Here is a 21,003-nt window from a genome sequence, read left to right as displayed (position 1 = left end):
CAGGCAGTGGCCCGTTCAGTCTGCAGCTTCCAACCCTTGCTGGGTACGATAAAAGGGTCACTTCCTCTGGGCAGATGTTGCTTATCTAACATGTATTTAATGTCATGAGGTTATTAGAAACCTGGAAGCCTTGTAGAGCTTAGTGGGGCTTGAGTTCACAGGACCATAAATTTTCTGTGAAAGGTTAGGATGATGCATGTTACTACCTGATTTTTAGATATCTGCAACACTAGACTTGGCTGCCAAAGGCCCTCGTTCAGCACTTGGCTGTGGAGACAGCATCTTTTCATAGACCTCATCCTGTTGGCCTCATTATCAGATGCTCCTGAGACCCAGTTCTGAACTCTAAGTCCTTTTGTGTGTTTCTGCTGTTCTCACTTGAAATACTCCTAATGTAGCTGACCTTGAATGGCCATGGACCCTGGATCTAGAGCCTGGGGATGCTGGGCGACCATCTTCGTTCAGTGGTTATGGGTAATGACGCTGTCTGTGCTGTGCTGCAGGTGGAATAACACTCCCATGGATGAAGCGCTGCACTTTGGACACCATGATGTTTTTAAAATCCTCCAGGAATACCAAGTCCAGTATACACCTCAAGGGGATTCTGACGACGGAAAGGAGAATCAAACTGTCCACAAGAACCTCGATGGGTTGTTGTAATGGTCTGAAACCCCAAGACTTCAGCTACTTACCTACTTAATTGTGGAACATGATTATGAAGAACATGTATATTTCTATCTGGTAGTGATGTGTATTTTACATTGTCATTTCAGTGTTACTGGAGTTTTCTTCATTGTGCGCACAGGACAAATCTGATTTCTTTGGGAAAAAAATAGAAATAAAACAACTTCCCTTCATAATGTGAGCACTAGTTACCTCGTGCATTGTACAATTTGATGTAAAAGAATAGTTACCAATGCTAGCTGACCTGTGTGCTCTTCATGATTTGTGAGCTTTGTAAATTTTCAGTCCTGGGTGGTGATATGCTCATATGCATTTATGAGTCAAGCTCTGTTGTACAGTCTCTCCACAGGGAGTCGATGCTGTCCTTAGACAAAAAACAGTGTGATTTTCAAGACTTCCAATAATAGGTTTAGTTCGAGTGTTTGAGCAACTGTATGCACTTCCATGGTTGAGTGTTTAAAATGTCTCCTCACTTCACAGTGTGGCTTCTTAAATATTGAAATAGTTACTAACTGTTCATAGGACTTGCCAATTCTGATTAGATTTTTATCAGGGAATCTGTTAAGATACGTTTGGTGACCAAAAACCTATGTGTGAATATAGTTCTAGTACTTTAAAACCTTTCCTCTCTCTGTAGCCCTCGGGCCAGCCTCTCTGTGGTTTTTTCTTAGCTGGGAAGTGAGCGCGGGCAGGCTCTGCAGTTTTCACGGTTCCTCAGACAGTCATCATGCCTCACATTCCTAGCGTCAGAGAAGAGCTTGGCCATTTATAGAAGATGAACCAAAATTAAGATGTCTAAATTAGCTGTCAGTCTCAAGAATGAAGACAGAGCTACTGCAGATTCCTAAGTTCTTTTTCAGCTTCTACAATAAAGAAAAGTTCAGAGATGCTTTCAGTTGCCAAAGTTACAATGATACATTTAGGAACAGCTACCGACAACATTTACTTTTAACCCCCCTGTCAAAAGTCCGCATTAGCTAGCACTCCTTTCTGGAGGGCCCCTGGCTTCCTCTGTTCCTAACGTCAGTGGACTGCATCATTCAGTAAGAACAGATCACTTCATTGTAAATTTAGACTCACCATTTCTTTGTTTTGGAAAAGTAAATTATGATTAACTTAGGAAACAGGTAAAAGGGACCTGAGAAAAGAACACAATTTTCTAGGAATTGAACATACTGTACCCTGTTACACCTCCCAGAGATGAGGGGTCTGTTAGTGAGGACTTCTGATAATTAAGCACATGTGTGCATACACGTACACACACAGATGCACTTCTTGGAAACTGCTTGTGGGCTAAGGAAAACTCTCAGCTGCACAAACACCAGTGGTTACCACGTTACTACAGCCTCTCCCTTGACTCACTACCGACACAGGTTACGTCCGAGCTTTATGCCGCCCGACGGCACACTATTCACTCCAGGAGCCTCCAGCTGCTTCGATCCTGTTTTCAGCCAGCCCCTCCCACTCTCTGGCAAGCACCTCCCTTGATGAGACTGTGGCTAGTGTCCCTCCACTGAGCCAGGCCCCACCACCACCACGTTTCTAAGTTCAGAGACTGGGGAGGATGGTGGGTAGGCATCCAGCCCCGCCACTGTGTTCCTGCTTCCACAAGCCTCAAGACAGGTGGTACCTGGAACATTCCACGTAGGGGCATCAACTCCAGAGTTAAGGAGTGGACATGTTTTAATTGGAATCAACTGAGGTAACACTGTTCCAAAAGCAGCTGGCATTGTGTGGTTCAATGCGTGACTTAAATATTGCCAGTGACTTGGAGGCTTCTCTGAATACTTTTCTGTATATTGTTTGAAGACAAAAGTTGTCACCTTCTCTGAGATCAGTGCTGTTTTGTAAAGTCTCTGTGGCTTGGTTCCTTACGCTCTTTTCCCTCATGCTGTTACGACTGTATGCCAGGTCTTGCTCTGGCTGTTTGCTATTGGCTGATGATGAGAACACTTTGTGTAAATGCTTGAATGAGCTGTTACTGCTACCATCAGTAAACTCCAAAGATCTCTTTTGTTTTGGCTTTACAATCTTGTGTACTTTTTCGGTATCATGGAAACATGACGTGGTCATGTTGGTTTGAAGCTCTGTTTACGCTGTTCCTGCTCTCCCTGTTGTAGCACCCATGTCTGCTGAGACACTACACCCCACCGCTGCCCACACTGCGCTTTAGCTGCACAGCTGGATTCGCGGTTGATCCTGCTGTCTGTCAGGGACTAGATGAATTTAGGTCCCTCCTGGGGAGTCCAAAGCTATGAATGTATTTACTTCCAACATTTCCCAAAATGAAATCTTAAAACTATACATTGTAAGTATTCTGAAATTGGAAAATATTTATTTTAAATGAGATCAGGTAGTGTTGCTTTTTACAGCATAATAAATACATGTATTGAAAACAAGCTGTGAGAAATGAATTTTCTTAAAATAACTAAGTTTTTCTCTGCGCTGCTTGTTATGAGTGTGTAGCCGTTTTACATCCAGCCTGCTATGAGCCAGGCAGCACACAGAACCACGTGGGACATTTGGACCACAGGACCAAGGTGAGAGCTGTGAGGACTCAGCTGTGGTGTTCGTGGTGGGCAGGCTAGGTCAGCTCCACTGTGCTCGTACAGTTAGAGTGCTCAGGATACCCCGCTGATCATGCCATTGCAAGTATCCTTGGATAAGAGCATGATTCCATGGAGCCTTGAACTCTACCTGCAGAGTTGATCCAGTACTGCCACACTAGGATCTGAGTTGGACTAGCTGGGGCTCCCCTGAATTCTTCACATGTGGGAGTGGCTTTTGGGTCCAATGCCAGAACTGCCTTGGTCCTCTTGGGTTTAAAGTTAGCGTCTGGTTTTACGACCATAGAGAAGGTATGTGAACACCACACCAATCCTACTTTCATTTTACCCAAGTTCTGTGCCAGAAACCACACTGCTTGGTTACAGGAGCTGTGGTGTTGGGCCATCTCTGTCACTGATAATTTAGAACTCGAAATGACACGTGGAATTCTCTGATCTAACCCACTCATTGATGAAGCTGGGACCCACGAGTGGCCCATGATATGGAACTCTTAATCCAATATTCCTTCCCGGAACCCTAACACACAGTTATAGGTAAGGTGCATATCTTCACTTACATTAGCTAGCAGTTACTAGTTAAAGTCTCGCGGGTGAGTTTTGGGGCCAAGCATGACAGTGTTAAGTCTTGCAACCTCAGTCAGCTCCTACTGCACATACGTTTATCTGCAGCTGGAAGCTTGGTAGCAGTGCAGAGCCTACAGATAGCCCCAAGAGTGACAAGTTGTATTTGTTAGTATAATGAGCATTCTATTTTTATGGCACTTTGTTAGGAGTTTAGGTTAAGTTTGTTAATCCCTATAGTAACATGAGTAAGTTCATAAATCGTGGATGTTCAAGGAAGCGACCCATGGATGTACTAGGTGGCTCACATTTTTTATGAATGGGAAATTATCTAGGTATGAAAGGCTAGAGGGTGTATGTGTTTTAGGGGTAGAAGGATCTAGACTTAGTAACAGTTTAGCAGTTGTTTTAATGGAGGTGGCAGACGCTAACCCCACGGGCTGGAAGGCGTTATGAGGTCTGCTCAGAGGGCTCAGTTCTGTTTCTGGAGCTTAACCTGACTGGGCCTCCTGGGGCCAGCTGTGCCTCTTGCTGCCCTTTCCCGGATCAGCAGATCTGCTCTGAAGCCAGACAGTCAGGACACCAGATACTATGACTTCATCTATGTGCACGGCATGGGAAAGGCCGCAGTTGAGCGTCACAGCATTATAAAACACAAAACTCATGGGTCTGTGGTGACACATACGTGACAGCTCTACCCGTTGGGGAGCTTTACTTTGTGCACTCAGTTTAATTTTAATAAGTTATGATTTTTTTCTACAATAAATCACATTGTCCCTTTAGAGTGCACAATACACAGCCAGAGTTGGTTTTCCCAGAACTTGAGAGCTGAATCTCACTGATTATCGCTGAACAGTCAAGGCTTTCAAACAATACTAAGTAGCCTCAGCTTCCTGCAGTTGGTTTAAATGTTATTTCTTGGAAACTATATACATTTACCTCTAACGTTTATATTATCTGCAGCTTTCACTAGTGTAAAACATTAGATTTTGTGTATAAATGTTTTGCCTTTATGTGTGTATACCACATGAGTGCCTGGTGCCCATGGAGGTCAGAAGAAAGTATCAGATCCCCTGGAACTGGAGTTATAAATGCCTGTGAGCCACCGCATGGGTGCTGGCTGGGAACTGGACCCAGTTTGTAAGAGCAACAAGTGTTCGAATCCCCGGGTCATTGGCTATTTCTGCTTCACAAAGTCTCTAGTGAACTTTAATGGGTAAAGTGACTACTGAGCATATGGCCCAGAATCTGAGAACATCTTAACGTTTATGACAGCAAGTCACTTGTTTTATTTTATTAGTATCGGCCAAGCATCTGGAAGAATGCCTGGTTCAAGGCAGGTACTCAACATATTTGATGAACAAATGAATGAATTTTAAACGAAAGATGCCTTCGGATGAATATACTCTCAAGATGGGGAGTAGCCTTCCAGCTCCAAAAGTAAAACAATTTTCAACTTTCCAGCTTAGTCTGGCATCTTCCCTAGGGCAGTCGGGTGTCATGGGTCTGCTCTGTTTGCTGACACATGCCTTCACATGCCACGTCAGTTTTCAGGCAGCCAACAGATTCCATTTAATGTAATGCCACCTCAGAAAGTGCCTAAATAAAGTCAGTTTATCCCAAGTGGTACATATATCCATTCTTAGAAAGTACCACCCTAGACATACTCAAACACAAACACCTTCAAGCTAGGACGTGTTTGGTGACATCTTAAAACATCAGTGACCCAAGAATGTAAACACATTGTCTTCCACTTAGATACCTCTCATGTCCCTGCCCCCTCTTTTTTCAAGAGTTATGATCTCATGTAGCCTAGGCTGGCCTTCAACTTGCTGTGTTGTCAAGAATGACTTTAAACTTCTGATCCTTGTGCTTCTGCCTCAGAAGTGGCCTCGCCACGGTGCCTGCCCTAACGTGCCATCATTACTGTGACTACCGGGACAGTGAGCAAGAGCAACACTTAGAAAACACTGTTATTAATCTTATTTTAAAATAGGCCTGATACATAAATGAGATACATATTAAACCAACTCACAATACTAGACATTTTAAATATTTTTATATTAAATACTAATAGGAGACTAGCATCATTTTAACATTTCTTAAAGTCTCGTTCAACAGAATGAAACCATTAACAACTCAATAGACAATGACGTAAGCAATAGTTAGACCTCAGCATTTAGAAACAGTATTTTTTAGATGTTTTGTTTCTTGATCATTTCAAGAGTCTGTGAGAGCCCGGCTAATCCCACTTGGTACACAGCAAGAGGGAGGTCTCTGTTTCCGTCCTGGGAAAGGGCTGTGCATATGCTTTGTGCAGCACACACTTGCATTGGGGTCTGAAGTGGACTTATCTCCAGCTAAGTGAAGCAAAAGATTACGGGACGACACAGCCATGGTTGACGGTGGAGGACAGCTATATCTACAGAGACTATGAAGGGAGACAGCAGGCTGTGACCGGCTGCCCAGGAGAACCCCGCCAGCCAACGCAACACCTGAGCCACTGGACTGGGCTGGTACCACTGAAGAAAGTGAAAAACCAGCACATGCCATAAAACATGGTCCCTCAGAAAGGTGTCTGACAAAACACAGGACAGACAGACCATGGAACCATTTGTGAATGTAATGTCAGAAAAACACATTTCTCGGTGAAAAATAGTTTTCAGTGCCTTTCTATGGGATGTGTTTTGAAATTATTGGATACTCATATTTGGCTAATGATTCAAGTCAGTTACTACTTTTTCCAATTTTATGGCTAATTAAGACAACCAGCTAAAAACAATAAAGACAGCCCATTTAAGAATATGAATTAAACTGATAGGTTTATCTATATCTGTAATTTCAACTTAAAAAATTATTTGCCTTAAGAAAGCTGGCTCCCTTAATGGATGTGCAAAGACAGTTTTATTCAACCGATGACCACAATGACAGCAGAAACCACTTAGTTTGGTGGAGTATATATTAAACAGAAGCTACTTGTGAATTTGGAAAATGTTCTTTCTACTATGGGTGTTAAGTTTCATCTAGCTATAACCAACAACAGAGCTAATTCCCTGAAGAGAATCGTGTCTTTAGTTTTACATGCTCAACACAGAAGACATAAGAACCCAACTGTTTCCTCCCACTCAGATGAAGGGTGGCCACTATAGTTTGATATATCACTGCGTGTAAAGTTGGCTTTGAACTGTGCCATAGGTTAAAACTTCCAGCCACAAAGCAGAGTGGACATGCCAGTATCTTCAGGACAGAAATATCCTGTATCAAGAAGGTTCCCCATAACCGTGTATCTGTCCAGTGATGTGTAGCAGCTGGGCACTGACTACGCGGCCTTTACTAGATGTGATTTATATTCCTCACCTTTCCCAAAGCACTCGCATTCTAGTCCTGATGCCTTGGGTGGATCTCTGGTCTTTTGTTCACAAAATCTACTTTTCGTAAGTGGCTTTCCGTTTCACCTTCAGTAAGATGCATGAAGTCCTTCAGAGTAACAGCTTTCTAATTAGAGAGACATCCACTTGCTATCCACAGGGTGCAACCGACGCGTTGTTCTTCCTTGCATTGCCCTAGAAATACAGCATGTGAAGGAACAGTAGCAGGAGGTGATCACAGGTGGGAAGGAAAAACGTCTCCAAAGAGAGAAATTCGTGTTTATACTGCGCTCATCTGCAAAAAGACAAAATGCAGTTAGGTTCATTACGTGGGTCCCGTGACATGCGATTCATGTATGTGACACCATTGCCCTTGGAGCAGGAGGATGCTCCCTACTGGGAATGACCACCGTGGAACCCGAAGGGCCAGCATGTCCCATCCTCCCTGGACTACCAGGGTTGCTTACATCACCTAAACGGATGGGTTATTACTCTCTGGCCTGGTGGATTAGTTTTGTGACCTAACCCAGACAGACTCTATAAAGCTTTCTGCTGTTAGGCAAGTCTGGGGACAGAATAATGGTAAATCGGCTCATTCAAAACGAATGTGAGGAAACGCTGAGCCCTGTGCCAGAGAGAGAGAGAGGGATCAGAGGAGATGATGACTGAGTACGCAAAACAAACAAAGCCCGTGTTCCGGATGTGGGCCAGAGAAGTCAAATCACTAGGAAGCACCTCAGCTCCCACCCTCGCCTGCCCAGCTGCCCTGGAACCAGGAGCTGTGTCAGTAAACCGGCCCTCGGAGAACACTGGCTCGCACGGGCTCTGACTTCCATGCTGGTGCAGTTCCAGATGTCTCCAGGAGGGCTCTGTCCCCCCGCTGCTCGCGAGACGTGGCGGACACCGCCGTTGGAGGGTACATGTGTGCATGTGCTACTGGCACCATCTGGTCTACAGGGCAGACGCCGGGGTGCTGCTAAGCACCCCTCAGTGGATAGGGCGGGCCCACACCGATATTCTCCAGCCTCAGATGCCGGATGAACTAACCACACAGAGCGCTAGACCAACAATGCCTCTTGAGAGTTTTAGGAAAGCCATTTCAGACTGAAAAGCACTTTGAAGGGTTTGCCTTTTAGGATGCAGTCTGGTTGAAGGCACAGATCTGAAGTTAAAATGGTGTACTGTAGGAGCAGGGGGAGGAGAGGGGAGAGGGAGAGAAGGAGGAGAGGAGGGAGGGAAGGGGAGAGAGAGAACCTGCATCCAAATCCTGTGACTGGCTTATTAGCCTCAAGTTCTTCATGTACTAAGTTGGCTAATCGCGCCCAACACACAGGTTTGCTCAAAGAAAGCTTTTGTGAAATGTCCAGCCCAGCAGAAGAAAACAGTGTGGGCGTGAGCTATGGACAAAGGCCTCTAGGAAAGTGAACTGGTTCTACCCCAGTTTCGAGAGGCAAGTCTAGGGTGTGGAAATGTTAGACTACATAAATACCACACCATAGAACACCCCGGCATACTGGCCCTCACGGACAATCACCTCAGGAGCCTGAGTGCCAAGGCTAGCCCAGTTAGCAACTCTGACTGCCTCTTTAGTCCACGGCTGCCACCTCCACCCTTGGTGGAAATAAGCCAGCTCAGAGTCGAATTCACCTCAGAGCACACACCTAATTCCATTTGTTTTGTGACCAAGTCTGTGTAGCCCAATGTGGCCTCCAATGTGAGATCCCCCTGTCTCAGCCTCACAACTGCTGGGATTCCAGGCAGAGCCCTCTCACTTAGCCCTCAGGCTCTTACTCCAAGTTAAGGCAGGACAGAAGTCATGAAGAGGCCTGAGGACGGAGCTCAAGTTACTGTTACTGTGCTGAAGTTACGCTGCTTCCACAGGCCAAGCTCATCCTCACCTCGTCTAAGTGGAGCAGGGTCCCTGCTAGAGTCTCGGAGATCGCTGGGGGCTGGCCCGGAGACTACTATGACAAGTGGATATTTACCACACACTAATTTATTGTATCTACACATCCTCTGTATCTATCCCATAAATCACACAGATGAAATGGTTAGGACAGAATGGCTACAGGAGGCATCCAAAGACTACAACCCATTTCCTGGCATTTGTCTGAGGGTGGAAAATGCCCCCGCAGCATCCCCGCTCCAGCACACCGGAAGCAGTACCCCTTGCACAGACGGAGGAACCAGTGCCTTAGTTTCCGTGGGTCACAGGGAACAATGGCAGTGGTAGCTGGAACTCTGTATGCCAAATTCCAGTCACGGGCTTCCCACCCAGCTCTGCCTTGCCTTCGCCTCAGTAGAGGCAAAGAGCTCCCGTCTGGCACACAGTGGCAGTGGTGATGTGACACGATTTTCTGAGCAACAAAGGACACATAAAAGCTCACCCCAGTTTTGGACCCTTTGATCTATTTTACATTTTCTGAATCAAACTTTACCATTACTCCATTTTCATCTGAGGTTTACAAAACACTTCTCACAGTCATGTCAGGATGCTACTTCACACAGGCCGAAGGCTGACCCCGCCAAGAAACAGCAGTATTTGTGATCAGACACTAGCTGAGCATTTCTCTACAATCAGGAAGATCTAAGACAGTATTTTCTAAGCTTTTTAGTCTATTTCATGAGGTGTTTGAAGTCAAAGTCACACATGAGGAACAGGCACCGCTGAGGCGACATTCAGGCATTCCCTGCGCACGTGGACGTCTGTGTGAGAAGCTTGACGCCCACGTTCGCCCTCTCTCCTGTCCCCTTCTCGGACTCTCTCGTCACTGAACACATTTTTGCTAGGCACAAAGTACACAGTGATGACGAGAGGCCGGCCACGGCTAAGAGAATTGCTTTTGAAAGCGTTAAGCAAGCTTTGGAGATGAACTGGCCTAAGCCCACGTGAAAAGGGGGCTTAAAATTAAACAGCATCAGCAAGGCCGCCGGTTACCCAAACAAAACACGTGGGATGATGGATCTGGCCGAAAGGCAAGTGGTCCTATTGGATCTGCTGAAAAACATTCTCCCCAAAGAAGGGTCTCTCTCTTGCAAACACTGTGTTTCTATTTAGGTTGTGAAACCCATTAACTCTCCCTCTCTGAACCATTCATCACGCCTGTCCTTCACAGCCCCAGAAGCTGGCAGGATGAGTTAGGTCTGAGCTACAAAGCAAGCCAACAGGCATCTGCCCCTTCCTAAGACTAACGCCTTTACAGAAGCCCCAGGTAGACACATCTGCCTCTGAACACTGTGGCCCCTTAGTGTGTGAGGAAGGGAATGTGAACACCTGGAATACTAGGGACAAAATCCTGCTGACCATGCAGCTACCTTAAATACAGGCTCATCTATTAAAAAAAAAAAATAAAAAAAAAAAAAAAAAAAGCCCTTTCCTTGGCTCTGCCCAAGGCTGCTCCTCACAGACAGACTTCAGATCTGCTGCAGTACACCTGCTCAGGCTTCCTCAGGGTAGGAATCGCCTGCCACGGTACTCACCATACTGTCAAAATCAGGGCCCACTATCCGGGACATCTCGTCAAACTCTTCTGGAGACATGGGAAGCAGGTTGTCTGTGGTCTGAAGTCTAGAAGGGTGGCTAGAAGAGAGAGAGAGGGGGGCAGTGTTAACACCCGGTTACGCGGGCAGCAGAGACACTATCATTTATCTGTGATTGAGTGACCACTTTACATTTCATTTCAGGAAAGCGTGTCTCAGAGAGTTTATGTCCCAGCCCGGCCCCGGGGGATACGCTAGACATGAGTGAGCAATTGCCAGACTGAGGCCTACACACCGCTGCTGCCTGGGTGGAGCCTCGGGGTGAGCGTGTGTGGTGTCATCTGGAGATGGCAGGCTCTCGAGGCTTAACCCTGGACAGAAAAGCCCCGGAGGAATGTCTGGGGAGTCCCTCGTCCCTACCTTGAGGGTTGTATGCGGATAAGCTGCTCCACAGAGTGTTTTTACATGAAGGCTACATCCATTCACCCCAAGACAGTGCCGCAAGCCAAAAAACTGACAGTGACTTTTCCAAAACTTCCTACCTTTTGTGAATGAAACAACAAAATAAAAGCAGGTGGAGAGGATGGATCCCAGGTACGACCTCGGCCTTTTCTTGATTGAAAAGAACTACTTTCCCACTCATCCATTTTTGTTTCTTTTATTCATACTTTTTCAAAGTATCAGTTTGGGGAGAAAGTATATTCCTTACATACAGCTTTGTTTTATTTTTATTCTGTTTATTGTTGTTCTGTTTGGGGTCTTTTTGTTGTTGTTGCTTATCTTAAGGCTGTAAAATGCTGGTAAGTGGTCACAATGGGACTAGTTAGGATCTTTCCACAAAGTCCGACTGTGGTGGCAACATCAACTACAACAGAAAAGCAAGCTACGGGCCAGAGCAATCAGGGGGCCCCAGCCAGGAGCGAGGCTGGCCTGAGGAGGTGCGGAATATGTCAGTCTTCTGTGCTCACTTACACTTCAGACACAGAAATCAACTCAGTCTTGATGTATCCAGTTCGCTTGGGGTCATCGAGCTCCATCGGTTCTGGGGCTGGAAGCAAGCACATCACGTATACTTCACATCAGCGGAAATCACGTGGCACAGAACAGTCATTCTGTCATTCTGTCTGGTGTGACAGCCTAGTGCCCTGAAACTTTATGGGGTCATGACCTTCCTGCCTAAGTCATCTGAAGAACCTAGTGGGAATGGAGAACCAGCCAGGAGAAAGCCAGGGGTCTAGCCGCTTTTCTCTTTCCCAGGCTGTGAATCTACAAGAAGGCGAATGAAGCCCGGACATGCAAAGGTCTTGCTGGTCTCCTGGTGGAAAACGCACAGCTGTGGGGTAGGCTAAAGGCGTCTTTGCTCCAGAGTCAAGGGACTGCTGGTTAGACTTCAGATTTCAAACAGCTATTAGCTGGGCGGCTTTAATTTGAATTTTTCCAAATGTAATCCCATGACCTGAGAGGCAGACTTGTATTCCAGGATTCCTGTCCACAACAGTCCCAACAACAGGCTCTAATAAGTACCTGAGCCCACCTGGATGGACCACTCACTTATTCTGGGCCTTGGCTTCCTCCACTTTAGCCCAAGCAGGCTACAAGAAATTAGTTAGCTTTGGTTCCTCTCCTCTCCTCAGTGATTTGTTATCACTGGAAACCGTGATAACAAATATACAAAACCAGAAACGGGCCTTTCCAATATCCTTAAGGATGCATTCATTTCTTACTATCCACGTCAGGCCCAGCGACACATTTCCCTAACTTTACTGAGTTTATGCTGTTTTAAAAAGCCTGCTCCATCCATTTAAAAGTGACGTGTTGGTAACACTAACCACATGGGGTGGCCTTTTGTCACCAAGGTCCACCTACAGGATGGTGAGCACCAATGTCATGTGCTGAACTCGTCTGGAAGCAACTGAACCCCAGGAAGGAGCGCGCTGCACTCCCCTCACCAGGCACAGCAGCCTGCTTCACACTCACCTTCCTTTGGCCTGGAGTAATACTTCCCGAAGGCATGGTCTTTGTCAATATTGGGGTACAGATACTTCAGGGGATTCTCTGGAATATTCTCAGCGGCCATCACTTTGTAATTGCGAATAATATCCGGGAAAGTTACAGCTGAAAGTTCTTTCTTCGTGTAGGGTTCAACCGCATGGAAGTCGGGTTCTGAAAGGAGGAAATCAGTGAGGCTGAGGGAGTACTGAGCACCTCAGAGAGGAGGACAGCCCTGCGGACAGAGTCCGGTGAGAACCGGGCACAGCCTGCAAGGTCTGTACACCCAGGGCCTCCACAGACATGACAACCCCTTAAAGGAGGAAAGACAAGCACTGCCTTCCCTGTTAGTTAACTTGTCCCTCTCTGGTCAGCTCTAATTCTAGCCCAAAGCTTAACAAAGCAATGCCTGTCCGCAGATAACTAATGACTGTCCGGGTCACTGGCTCAGGCTGCAGATCACGTTATTAAAGATCGGCTCCCTCCCTACACTCCCTTTCATACTGAAAAACCCTATTTTTTTTTCTCCTTTTTTGGTTTTTCGACACAGGGTTTCTCTGCGTAGCTTTGTGCCTGTCCTGGAACTCACTCTGTAGCCCAGGCTGGCCTCTAACTCAGAGATCATCCTGCCTCTGCCTCCCGAGTGCTGGGATTAAAGGCGTGCGCCACCATCGCCCGGCTGAAAAACCCTGTTTTATTAAAACAAAACCAAGATGCTGCAAGCTGCTCCTTCCCCGCCCCCCCCCCCAGGGCATAAGCTGTGCCTCAGTCCTCCGGGTTTCTGAGGGTCCTGTAGCCAGTGCTGCCCTGCTTAAGCTTTCCCGGCTGCTAAGTATTCTCCTCTTTGATCAGTCTCCTAGCCTGCCTCTCAGTGGGCCTGGGAAATGAACTACAAGGGAAAAGTGAAACTGAGCAGACCTCGGAGTCCACTGCCCGCACTAAGCCTGATTCCAGACCCCGGAGTCCACTGCCCGCACTAAGCCTGATTCCAGACCTCCTGCCTTTTTTCATCAGGGAAAAAAAAAAAAGTAGAACCTTAAGACTATCCCTTCTCTCTGCATCTAAAGTCCTAGGGTAATCCAGCTCCCTTTCCGTAAGTTGCAAGCCATAAGCAACTATCAGTTTGTTACGGTTACTTTCCCCATCTGTTCTGTTCTGTTCTGTCACGGGAAACCTGTAGTCTAACTCCAAGGCTCTGGAGTGTTTAGTCATTTAGCAATCTAAGATTCGGCAGGCGGAGATGAAGGCAGGCGCAGATGAAGGTGGGCGGAGCCGCACCTCATCCCAGCAGCCCCTGTAACAGTGCGTGGAGAAACCTGCCTCTCACAAAGCCGGTCCTCGCCCAGGCAAGGTATCCTGGAGCCAGTTGAGCCTGAAACCTTACACGAAATGGGAAATGTGATCCCTTACAACAACTGGGTGCAGACTGTATTGCCTCTCAGCCTTGATCTGCAGGTAACAGGCCCGAGGGAACCGAAAACCTGGGCTTTGAAGTGCGTCATTTCCACAACACGTCCTGGGCAGCCTGTCACCAGTGCTCTTGGTGGAGAGCTCAGGCATGTAACTGTAGGATATGGCAATTTCAGTCCCAAAGCTACTCAAAAGGCCCCATCTGCAGCGACGGACTCAGGCATGCGTGCGTGCGTGGCGGGCCTAAACGCGCAGACACACTTCACTCACCGCCTCCATTCTGGGACCGCTCCACCCACGTGAATGTGATGGCCCCTTCCCGGGAGCTCTCACTGAACCTAAGCAGGAAGGTCCCTGGCTGCTGGTCCTTGAGTAGCGCCCGTTCTCGCTCCTTGCTGATAAAGCCCATGATGCACCTGGACATTAAAGAGGTCAAGGGAACATTTTGTATTTCACTCATGAATTTAATTTTCATTTCGACTTACAATCTGAGAAACGGCTGCCACTTGAAAACAACATTATTATAAAAATGTATACTTTCAAAATGTTTGCCTGGGACGTAAGCCTCGGCCAGCCTTACACACGGGTTTGCTCAAGTAAGCATCAAGATGAACAGGCACTGGTGTGAAGCTCCGTATGTGACTCTCTGATTTTAAACACCGTGAATGTCTGCATACGCATCTCACACCTGAGACACAGCCTCAGAAGATACGTTTTCACGCACCAGCACCTTTTGTCAACTGAAAACTACTGTTGAGCTACCAGTTGATCCTGGGAACAAATGAGCTAAACACCTTTTCTTTTATTATTGTTATTATTATTATTTTAAGACAGCGTCTCACTGTGTAGCTTTGGCTGGCCTATAACTTGCTAGGATCACAGAGATCACCCTGCCTCTGCCTTCAGAGTGCCGAGGTTAAAGGCATGCACCACTACCCCACCTGGTGGGTTTTGCTTCTTTATTAGGGCACTACAGTAAATACTGACAATTCTTGTAGGAATGAATGAATACATCAGTGGCCCTTGGAGGCTTTTGTTTTAATTTAGCTTTTAAAAAACATATACATACATCCTAAGACATGTCTTATAAGGGTCCCCTGTGACACAGCCCGGACACCATGTAGGTGTGCATGCCCGTGAGGGAGACAGAAATCCTTCCATCTGATGAAGCCCAGCCCAGACCTTGTCGACGTCCGTCCGCCGCTCAGTGGCCCTTACCCGTCATTCCACAGGCACAGCAGGTGCTTCTTAATGAGCTCTAGGATGGTGTCGATCCAAGGCCAGAAGGAAAAGTTTTTATCGTTGATATTTTCCTGCAAGTGCAGAAACGCACACTTGGTTAACCAAAGCAGTGGCTTGCCCTGCCCCTTCCACAGAGGCCCCGCCCAGGCATGAGTGGCAGGCGTCCCTGAGTGGGGGATGCCTGGGTCCCTCGCCTCTTCCTTTCTCTCCCAACTGCAGCACCCCAGTGGAACTGGAAAACAAGAGCTGCCCTCACACTAGCGGAGGCCAGCGAGGGCTGCTCAGCTCCCGCTGGTGGCCCCTGTGTCAACATCCTGTGCCAGTGCCCTCGGCCTGAGCGCGTCTGCACAAGTCACTGCACACATTTCACATGGCCTCAGGCAAAACCCTGCTGGCTAAGAGGTGCTGTGAGACTGTTATCACCCACGCAGGTGCTTCCTGCCTGCCGGGCTTGGCTTGGAGACGACCTCCTGAACTGAAGGAAAGTAAACAGCTTGCTCTAGGGGTGTGAGGGTGAGCAGATAAACATTCCAGAATAAGCAAACAGTGAACTACCATGAGGAGAAATGGGAAAGCCTCCCCAGCGTGGAAAGAACGCAGGATCACGGCTGTAAAGACCACACAGCCACCCACCTTACAGAACCTTGTCCACGGAATAAGACCGTCAGGGCCAGGGTTAGGACCTAAGGAGGGAAAAAATAGTCTTTATCCTGGACTGTAATTGATCTGACGCTCTAGTTAGAGCAGTAGTTTTGGAGACAGAACTTACTGCAAAGGGTGACTACGTCATGGTTGACGCTCTGGTACGTTAACTGGAAATGGATCAGCAGTTACACAGACTGAGTGGATACCATAAAGTAGTCTAAAACCTATGAATGGTCGTTGTTTCACTTACTTCTTTATTTTGTAAGACGGGGTCTCCCTATGTAGCCCAGCCCGACCTCACACTCATCGCCCCCTCCCTGGCCCCTGCCTCCAGCAGCGCAGAGGTTACAGATGTGCACCACCCTGCCTGTTGGCTGCCCAGATTCTAACCGCATGAAGGAATGGTGGGGATTACTGGGCATCTGATTATGAAAGCGTGCAGAGAAAGCTGAGGCATTAGAAAGCCCTGCCATCTGCTGCCTCTTAGCTCCCCTTCTCGGGGAGAGGACCGATCTCTAAATCTCGCTACATGACCCTGCCTTCCAAGCTGATCTCACTCTGGCATGATCTGTCCGCCCCCCCAACCCCCCCCACCCAAACTCACAAGGCTTTCTTCATAAGGAGAAGCCCTCCGTCCCACCCCCATCCAGCATCATTTCCTGTTGCTCCCATAACTGCCTACATGAAGTCTCCCCTACCAGAAGCCCTGTAGATTAATTGAAGAGTTTGAAGTAAGTCCGAGATCACCCCCCAGTGACCAGCTGAACTGGTACTCGATTCTATCTACAAGCTTGCTTTAGACTTTGGTTCTTTCCCTCCACCTTCTCACAAACTGGACGGTGACTCAGACTGATGCAAACTATAATCATGATGAGCTGTAGAAATTAAACCAGCACACCGTCTGAGCTATGGTAAGTCCACTGCCTTCGTTTAAGAAAACCACAGATAAGCAACAAGCAGGAAAAAAAAAAAATCCTTGCATCTCATCAAATGCAGCTACAGAACGAGATCTTAGACCTCTGTTAATGTGCACATTTGAGAGAAGGTACTGCTGAGGGCCACCGGGTTGAGAAGGGCCACTTCCGCTGCGTCTACGCCACCCTGCTACACAGACAGCAAATCCGGAATACGGTGCTGATGGAATTTTAAAGACATGGTTCAGATACTTCCGTTCATTGGAAGATCTGTCAATGATGACTGAGTCTTTTCTTCATCAGCCACTGCGAGAGAATTAGCTACCACGGTCCAGACTCTGCCTGATCAACAAAACTGCGCCCCCAACACAAGAGTCTGGGGCTTTTAAGCCTAGAACTTGATTCTGCATCAGGGACTTTCCTCATTTACTCCCTAAGGACAAGTCTGATCTCATCTGTCCATCAATAACTTATTTCAGGCTCATGTAACACATTTTCATAATCTAAAAGCTTCCCCTTCAAGATCCCATCTCGGAAACGTTAAGGGAGAGGCGGGATTCACTTTTCCTTTTCCAGGACTTAATTTTGTTTTCAAAGCATTAATCTCACTTGGCTGTAATTAAAAAGCCACCTGATTTTTTAACATTCTACCACCTTTAAGGAACAGAGAATATAGAAAGATGGAAAGAGAGAGCTGACAGGAGTCACGGGTCTGCCTTACCCAGAAGTTTCTCTCCCAGCATGCTCAGCTGGTCTGCGTTGAGACCTCGCTTGGTGACCGACGAAAACTGCCAGCTCAGCACCTCTGAGAGCTGGGACCAGCGTGCACACGGCGGGTTCAGGAAGAAGGAGAGATTCTAGAAAGAAACGACCAGAGGCTGGGGTTACTTAGGAGCCACTGGCCACAGGCAGCGCAGGCACAGGCTGCCCCAGAGCTCAGTGCCAGCTTCTGTGACGCACAGGCTGTCAAGGCTGGGGATGAGAAGCCCCAGAATTAGAATGTCAGCGTCTATTTACTCACTAACATTTACTTATCGCCCCAAAATCAACACTTGAGGCAACTTTGTGGTCGCACATTGGTGTTCCCAAGTGAGACGGAACGAAACAATATTATGGCTTTTTATGGCCGCTCACAATTGTTTTGGCCTCTCTGGTTTTTTAATTTTCGTGACTTTTGTTGGTGGTTCATTGTTTAAAATCGTGCCAAGCACTGTGCTGATGTACTATGATGTGCCTACGCACAAGGAAGCCAGGCATCCATTACGGAGAGAATGCTTCAGGCAGGCATGGCTTACAGAGTCAGTGGTGACAAGTCGTCAACACATCAGATAAAGTGCCTTTAAAAAGAAAGAAACTTAAGTTATGTACCAACGGACTGACAGAAATGCTGTGACTAGGGGCTGACAGCCGCTGAACTCTGTATTTAACAAGAGTTCCTGGCTACTTTGGAGCACACACGTATTTCACCGAATGAGAATCAAGTAGTCCATTCATGCTCCGAGAAAACGGCACGTTCACTTATCGAGAGCATACATCTTAAAACAAACAACCAGAGAGAGAAAACCACGGACTGCCTGGGTTCATCCACAGGGCAGGGAAATCACCAGCCTGCCCAGGTCTGACTACTCCCCAGTCACTGAAGGTCCTCAGTGGTGCTGCAGGGTCCCGGGAGCAGCGGGCAGCTCCAGTCTTGGGTAACCACCGTACCGACTAACGTAAACGTGTTTTCCATACCCTGGGTTCTGTCACCAGCATGTTGTACCACAGGATGGAGGCCCAACCGCTGGGGAGCTGGCTGACGTTGGAGATCACCACGACAGGCAGAGAAGTGGTCTGAAAGAGAACCAAGACCTTGAGATCACTGGAATCACAGTTCTGACGCTCAACAGTGGCTCTCTCCATCAGAACGTTCCTTTTACAAAACTTTAAAGCTAATTCAAGTCTCAAGCTTCCTAAATCATTAATGTCAACCTAGTGTTTGCTGGAAAAGATCACGTTGGAGATGAGAGTTGGCTCAGCAGTGAAGGACCCAGGTTTGGTCCCCACTCCCACATGGTGGCTCTCAACTGTCTGTATCTGGGGTCCCAGGGGATCCGATGCCCTCTTCTGGCCTCTGCAGGCACCAGACATACATGTGGTATACAGACATACATGCAGATAAAAAACATCCACACACATAGACTTTTTAAAATAATAAAAAAATTTAAGGGGATTGTCCATTTTTTATCAATTAGGTAAGTTAACTCTGAAATAAAAACTGAAACACAGAACTTCATAGAAGTAAAAATAAAGTGCATTCTCCCTTGGGGAGCTGTGACTCTTACCTCGAGGTCAATCACCAAGCCTGGCTGGCACAGCTGGGTTTCAAAGCTAAGAGAGTGAAGTTCTTCAGTGACAATGAGAGGTCCCTTGGGGGAAGGAAAAGAAAGGAGCTTGATCACTGATCCTCTCAAAACCCAAACAGCTCACAGAGATTCTAGAGCCCACTGCAGTCCAGCAGACTTCAGGGCGCAATAACCCACCCCAGATTTTACTGTTCCAAGCTCTTTGGTGTTCCCTCAGAGGTGTGTGTAATTATGGCAATTCTATTTAGAGAAGGAGACACCAATGGGAAACGGCCACTCCGGGTGGTTTATCCTCTTGACCGCCAGCCGTCTGCCTGGCGGTGGTGGGGGTGAAGGCAGAGAGCGCATGTCTCACACGTGACAGCCTCTACTGAGAGGACCACCTACCCACGGAAGCTTGGCCGTCGTAAGTGCATTGGTTTGGTACAAAGGGATCCTTTTCACAGGGCGGTGGTGGCCCACGCCTTTAATGCCAGCACTCGGGAGGCAGAGGCAGGTGGATCTCTGTGAGTTCCAGGCCAGCCTGGTCTACATATCGAGATCCAGGACAGTCAGGGCTACACAGAAAAACCCTGTCTCGGAAAAAAAAGAAAAAGAAAAAGGGTCGTGTCCAACGTGCCTTCATCCACATCTCTTCCGTAAGCGTCACATCGTGGTGTTGGAATTACAGAGGTGGCTGCTAGACCTGGGAGGCCACAAAGACAGCTAAGGAGCAAAACTTCCAGTCTATGCCGCACAGACCAGCCTTTGTCTCATTGCTCCAGTGACCTCTACTGGTCATGACGTGGAATGACAGCAAATGGTGTCTGCACCGAGGACACTTCAAACCAGACCAGAGGCAGACACTGTGCCCTCTATCCACTTCTCATTCCCCCTCCCCTCCCCTCCCCTCCCCTCCCTTTCTTTTCTTTCTTTCGAGACAGGATTTCTCTGTGTAACAACCCTGACTGTCCTGGAACTCACTCTGTAGACCAGGCTGGCCTCAAACTCACAGAGATCCACCTGTCCCTGCCTCCCGAGCGCTGGGATTAAGGGCGCACGCCGCCACTGCCCAACCATCTTTCATTTTTCAATCACCACAGACGTGACTTCTAAGGCTCAGGCTGTAAAAAGGGATCTGTAACAAGGCAAGGCTACTGTGTAGGAGACTCAGTGGCCGGGGAACCTCCGCAACACTAGGTCTTCAGTATCAACCACCGTGCTGGCTAATTACGTCAACCCGACACAAGCTGTAGCCATCTGAGAGGAGGGATCCTCAACTGAGAGGACACCTCCATAAGATCTGGTTGTAGGGCATTTTCTTAATTAATGACTGGTAGGGGGGAGCGCCCAGCCCATGGTGGGTGGTCCTGGGCTCTATAAGAAAGCAGGCTGAGCAAGCCATGAGGAGCAAGCCAGTGAGCAGCACCCTTCCATGGCCTCTGCATCAGCTCCTGCCTCCAGGTTCCTGCCCTGTTTGAGTTCCTGCCTTGGCTTCCCTCAGTGGTGAGCAGTGATGTGGAAGTGTGAGCAGAATAAACCCTTTCCTCCCCAACTTGCTTTTTTTGTTCATGGTGTTTCGTCACGTATGAAACATCGTGTGCTTCATCATAGTTAGTAAACATAACTAAGACAGGCATCCTGAGTCTCCCACTTCAGCTTTTCTGTGTATTCTTAGTTAAATCATGCTGACTTCTGGGTCTCCCTTTCCTCACCCAGGTAGGAACAATAACAAAGCCCACCATCCCCAGCCAGCTGGCTGTCTTTGTGGGTCCAACGAGACTGGGTTAAACTGCCTTCCGTCCAAAAAGTACACAGG

The 21,003-nt window shown here is 47.6% G+C and overlaps 2 protein-coding genes across 5 annotated transcripts in view; one reads left to right on the top strand and one right to left on the bottom strand.

The window, feature by feature from the left end:
- Gls (glutaminase) overlaps positions 1 to 3,083 on the top strand; it is a 69,840-nt gene extending 66,757 nt beyond the window's left edge. For all 4 annotated transcript variants that reach the window (XM_076550428.1, XM_076550424.1, XM_042260401.2 and 1 more), the window contains one exon: positions 504 to 3,083. In XM_076550428.1, coding sequence (XP_076406543.1) covers positions 504 to 700 — 197 coding nt within the window. In that variant the 3' untranslated portion in view covers positions 701 to 3,083. The remainder of the gene's footprint in view (positions 1 to 503) is intronic.
- A 2,771-nt stretch (positions 3,084 to 5,854) lies between these two features.
- Stat1 (signal transducer and activator of transcription 1) overlaps positions 5,855 to 21,003 on the bottom strand; it is a 40,968-nt gene continuing 25,819 nt past the window's right edge. The window contains exons 16-25 of the mRNA XM_006974859.4: positions 19,185 to 19,268; positions 18,595 to 18,693; positions 17,582 to 17,717; positions 15,935 to 15,984; positions 15,278 to 15,372; positions 14,330 to 14,475; positions 12,638 to 12,823; positions 11,633 to 11,708; positions 10,661 to 10,760; positions 5,855 to 7,475 (exon numbers count right to left, since the gene is read on the bottom strand). Of these exons, the coding sequence (XP_006974921.1) occupies positions 7,461 to 7,475; positions 10,661 to 10,760; positions 11,633 to 11,708; positions 12,638 to 12,823; positions 14,330 to 14,475; positions 15,278 to 15,372; positions 15,935 to 15,984; positions 17,582 to 17,717; positions 18,595 to 18,693; positions 19,185 to 19,268 (987 nt within the window). The 3' untranslated portion in view covers positions 5,855 to 7,460. The remainder of the gene's footprint in view (positions 7,476 to 10,660; positions 10,761 to 11,632; positions 11,709 to 12,637; positions 12,824 to 14,329; positions 14,476 to 15,277; positions 15,373 to 15,934; positions 15,985 to 17,581; positions 17,718 to 18,594; positions 18,694 to 19,184; positions 19,269 to 21,003) is intronic.

This window comes from Peromyscus maniculatus, chromosome 13 (assembly GCF_049852395.1).
Source record: "Peromyscus maniculatus bairdii isolate BWxNUB_F1_BW_parent chromosome 13, HU_Pman_BW_mat_3.1, whole genome shotgun sequence".
Taxonomy (NCBI): domain Eukaryota; kingdom Metazoa; phylum Chordata; class Mammalia; order Rodentia; family Cricetidae; genus Peromyscus; species Peromyscus maniculatus.
The sequence above is the reverse complement of the archived record's forward strand: the minus strand, read 5'-3'. Positions and strand labels throughout refer to the sequence as shown.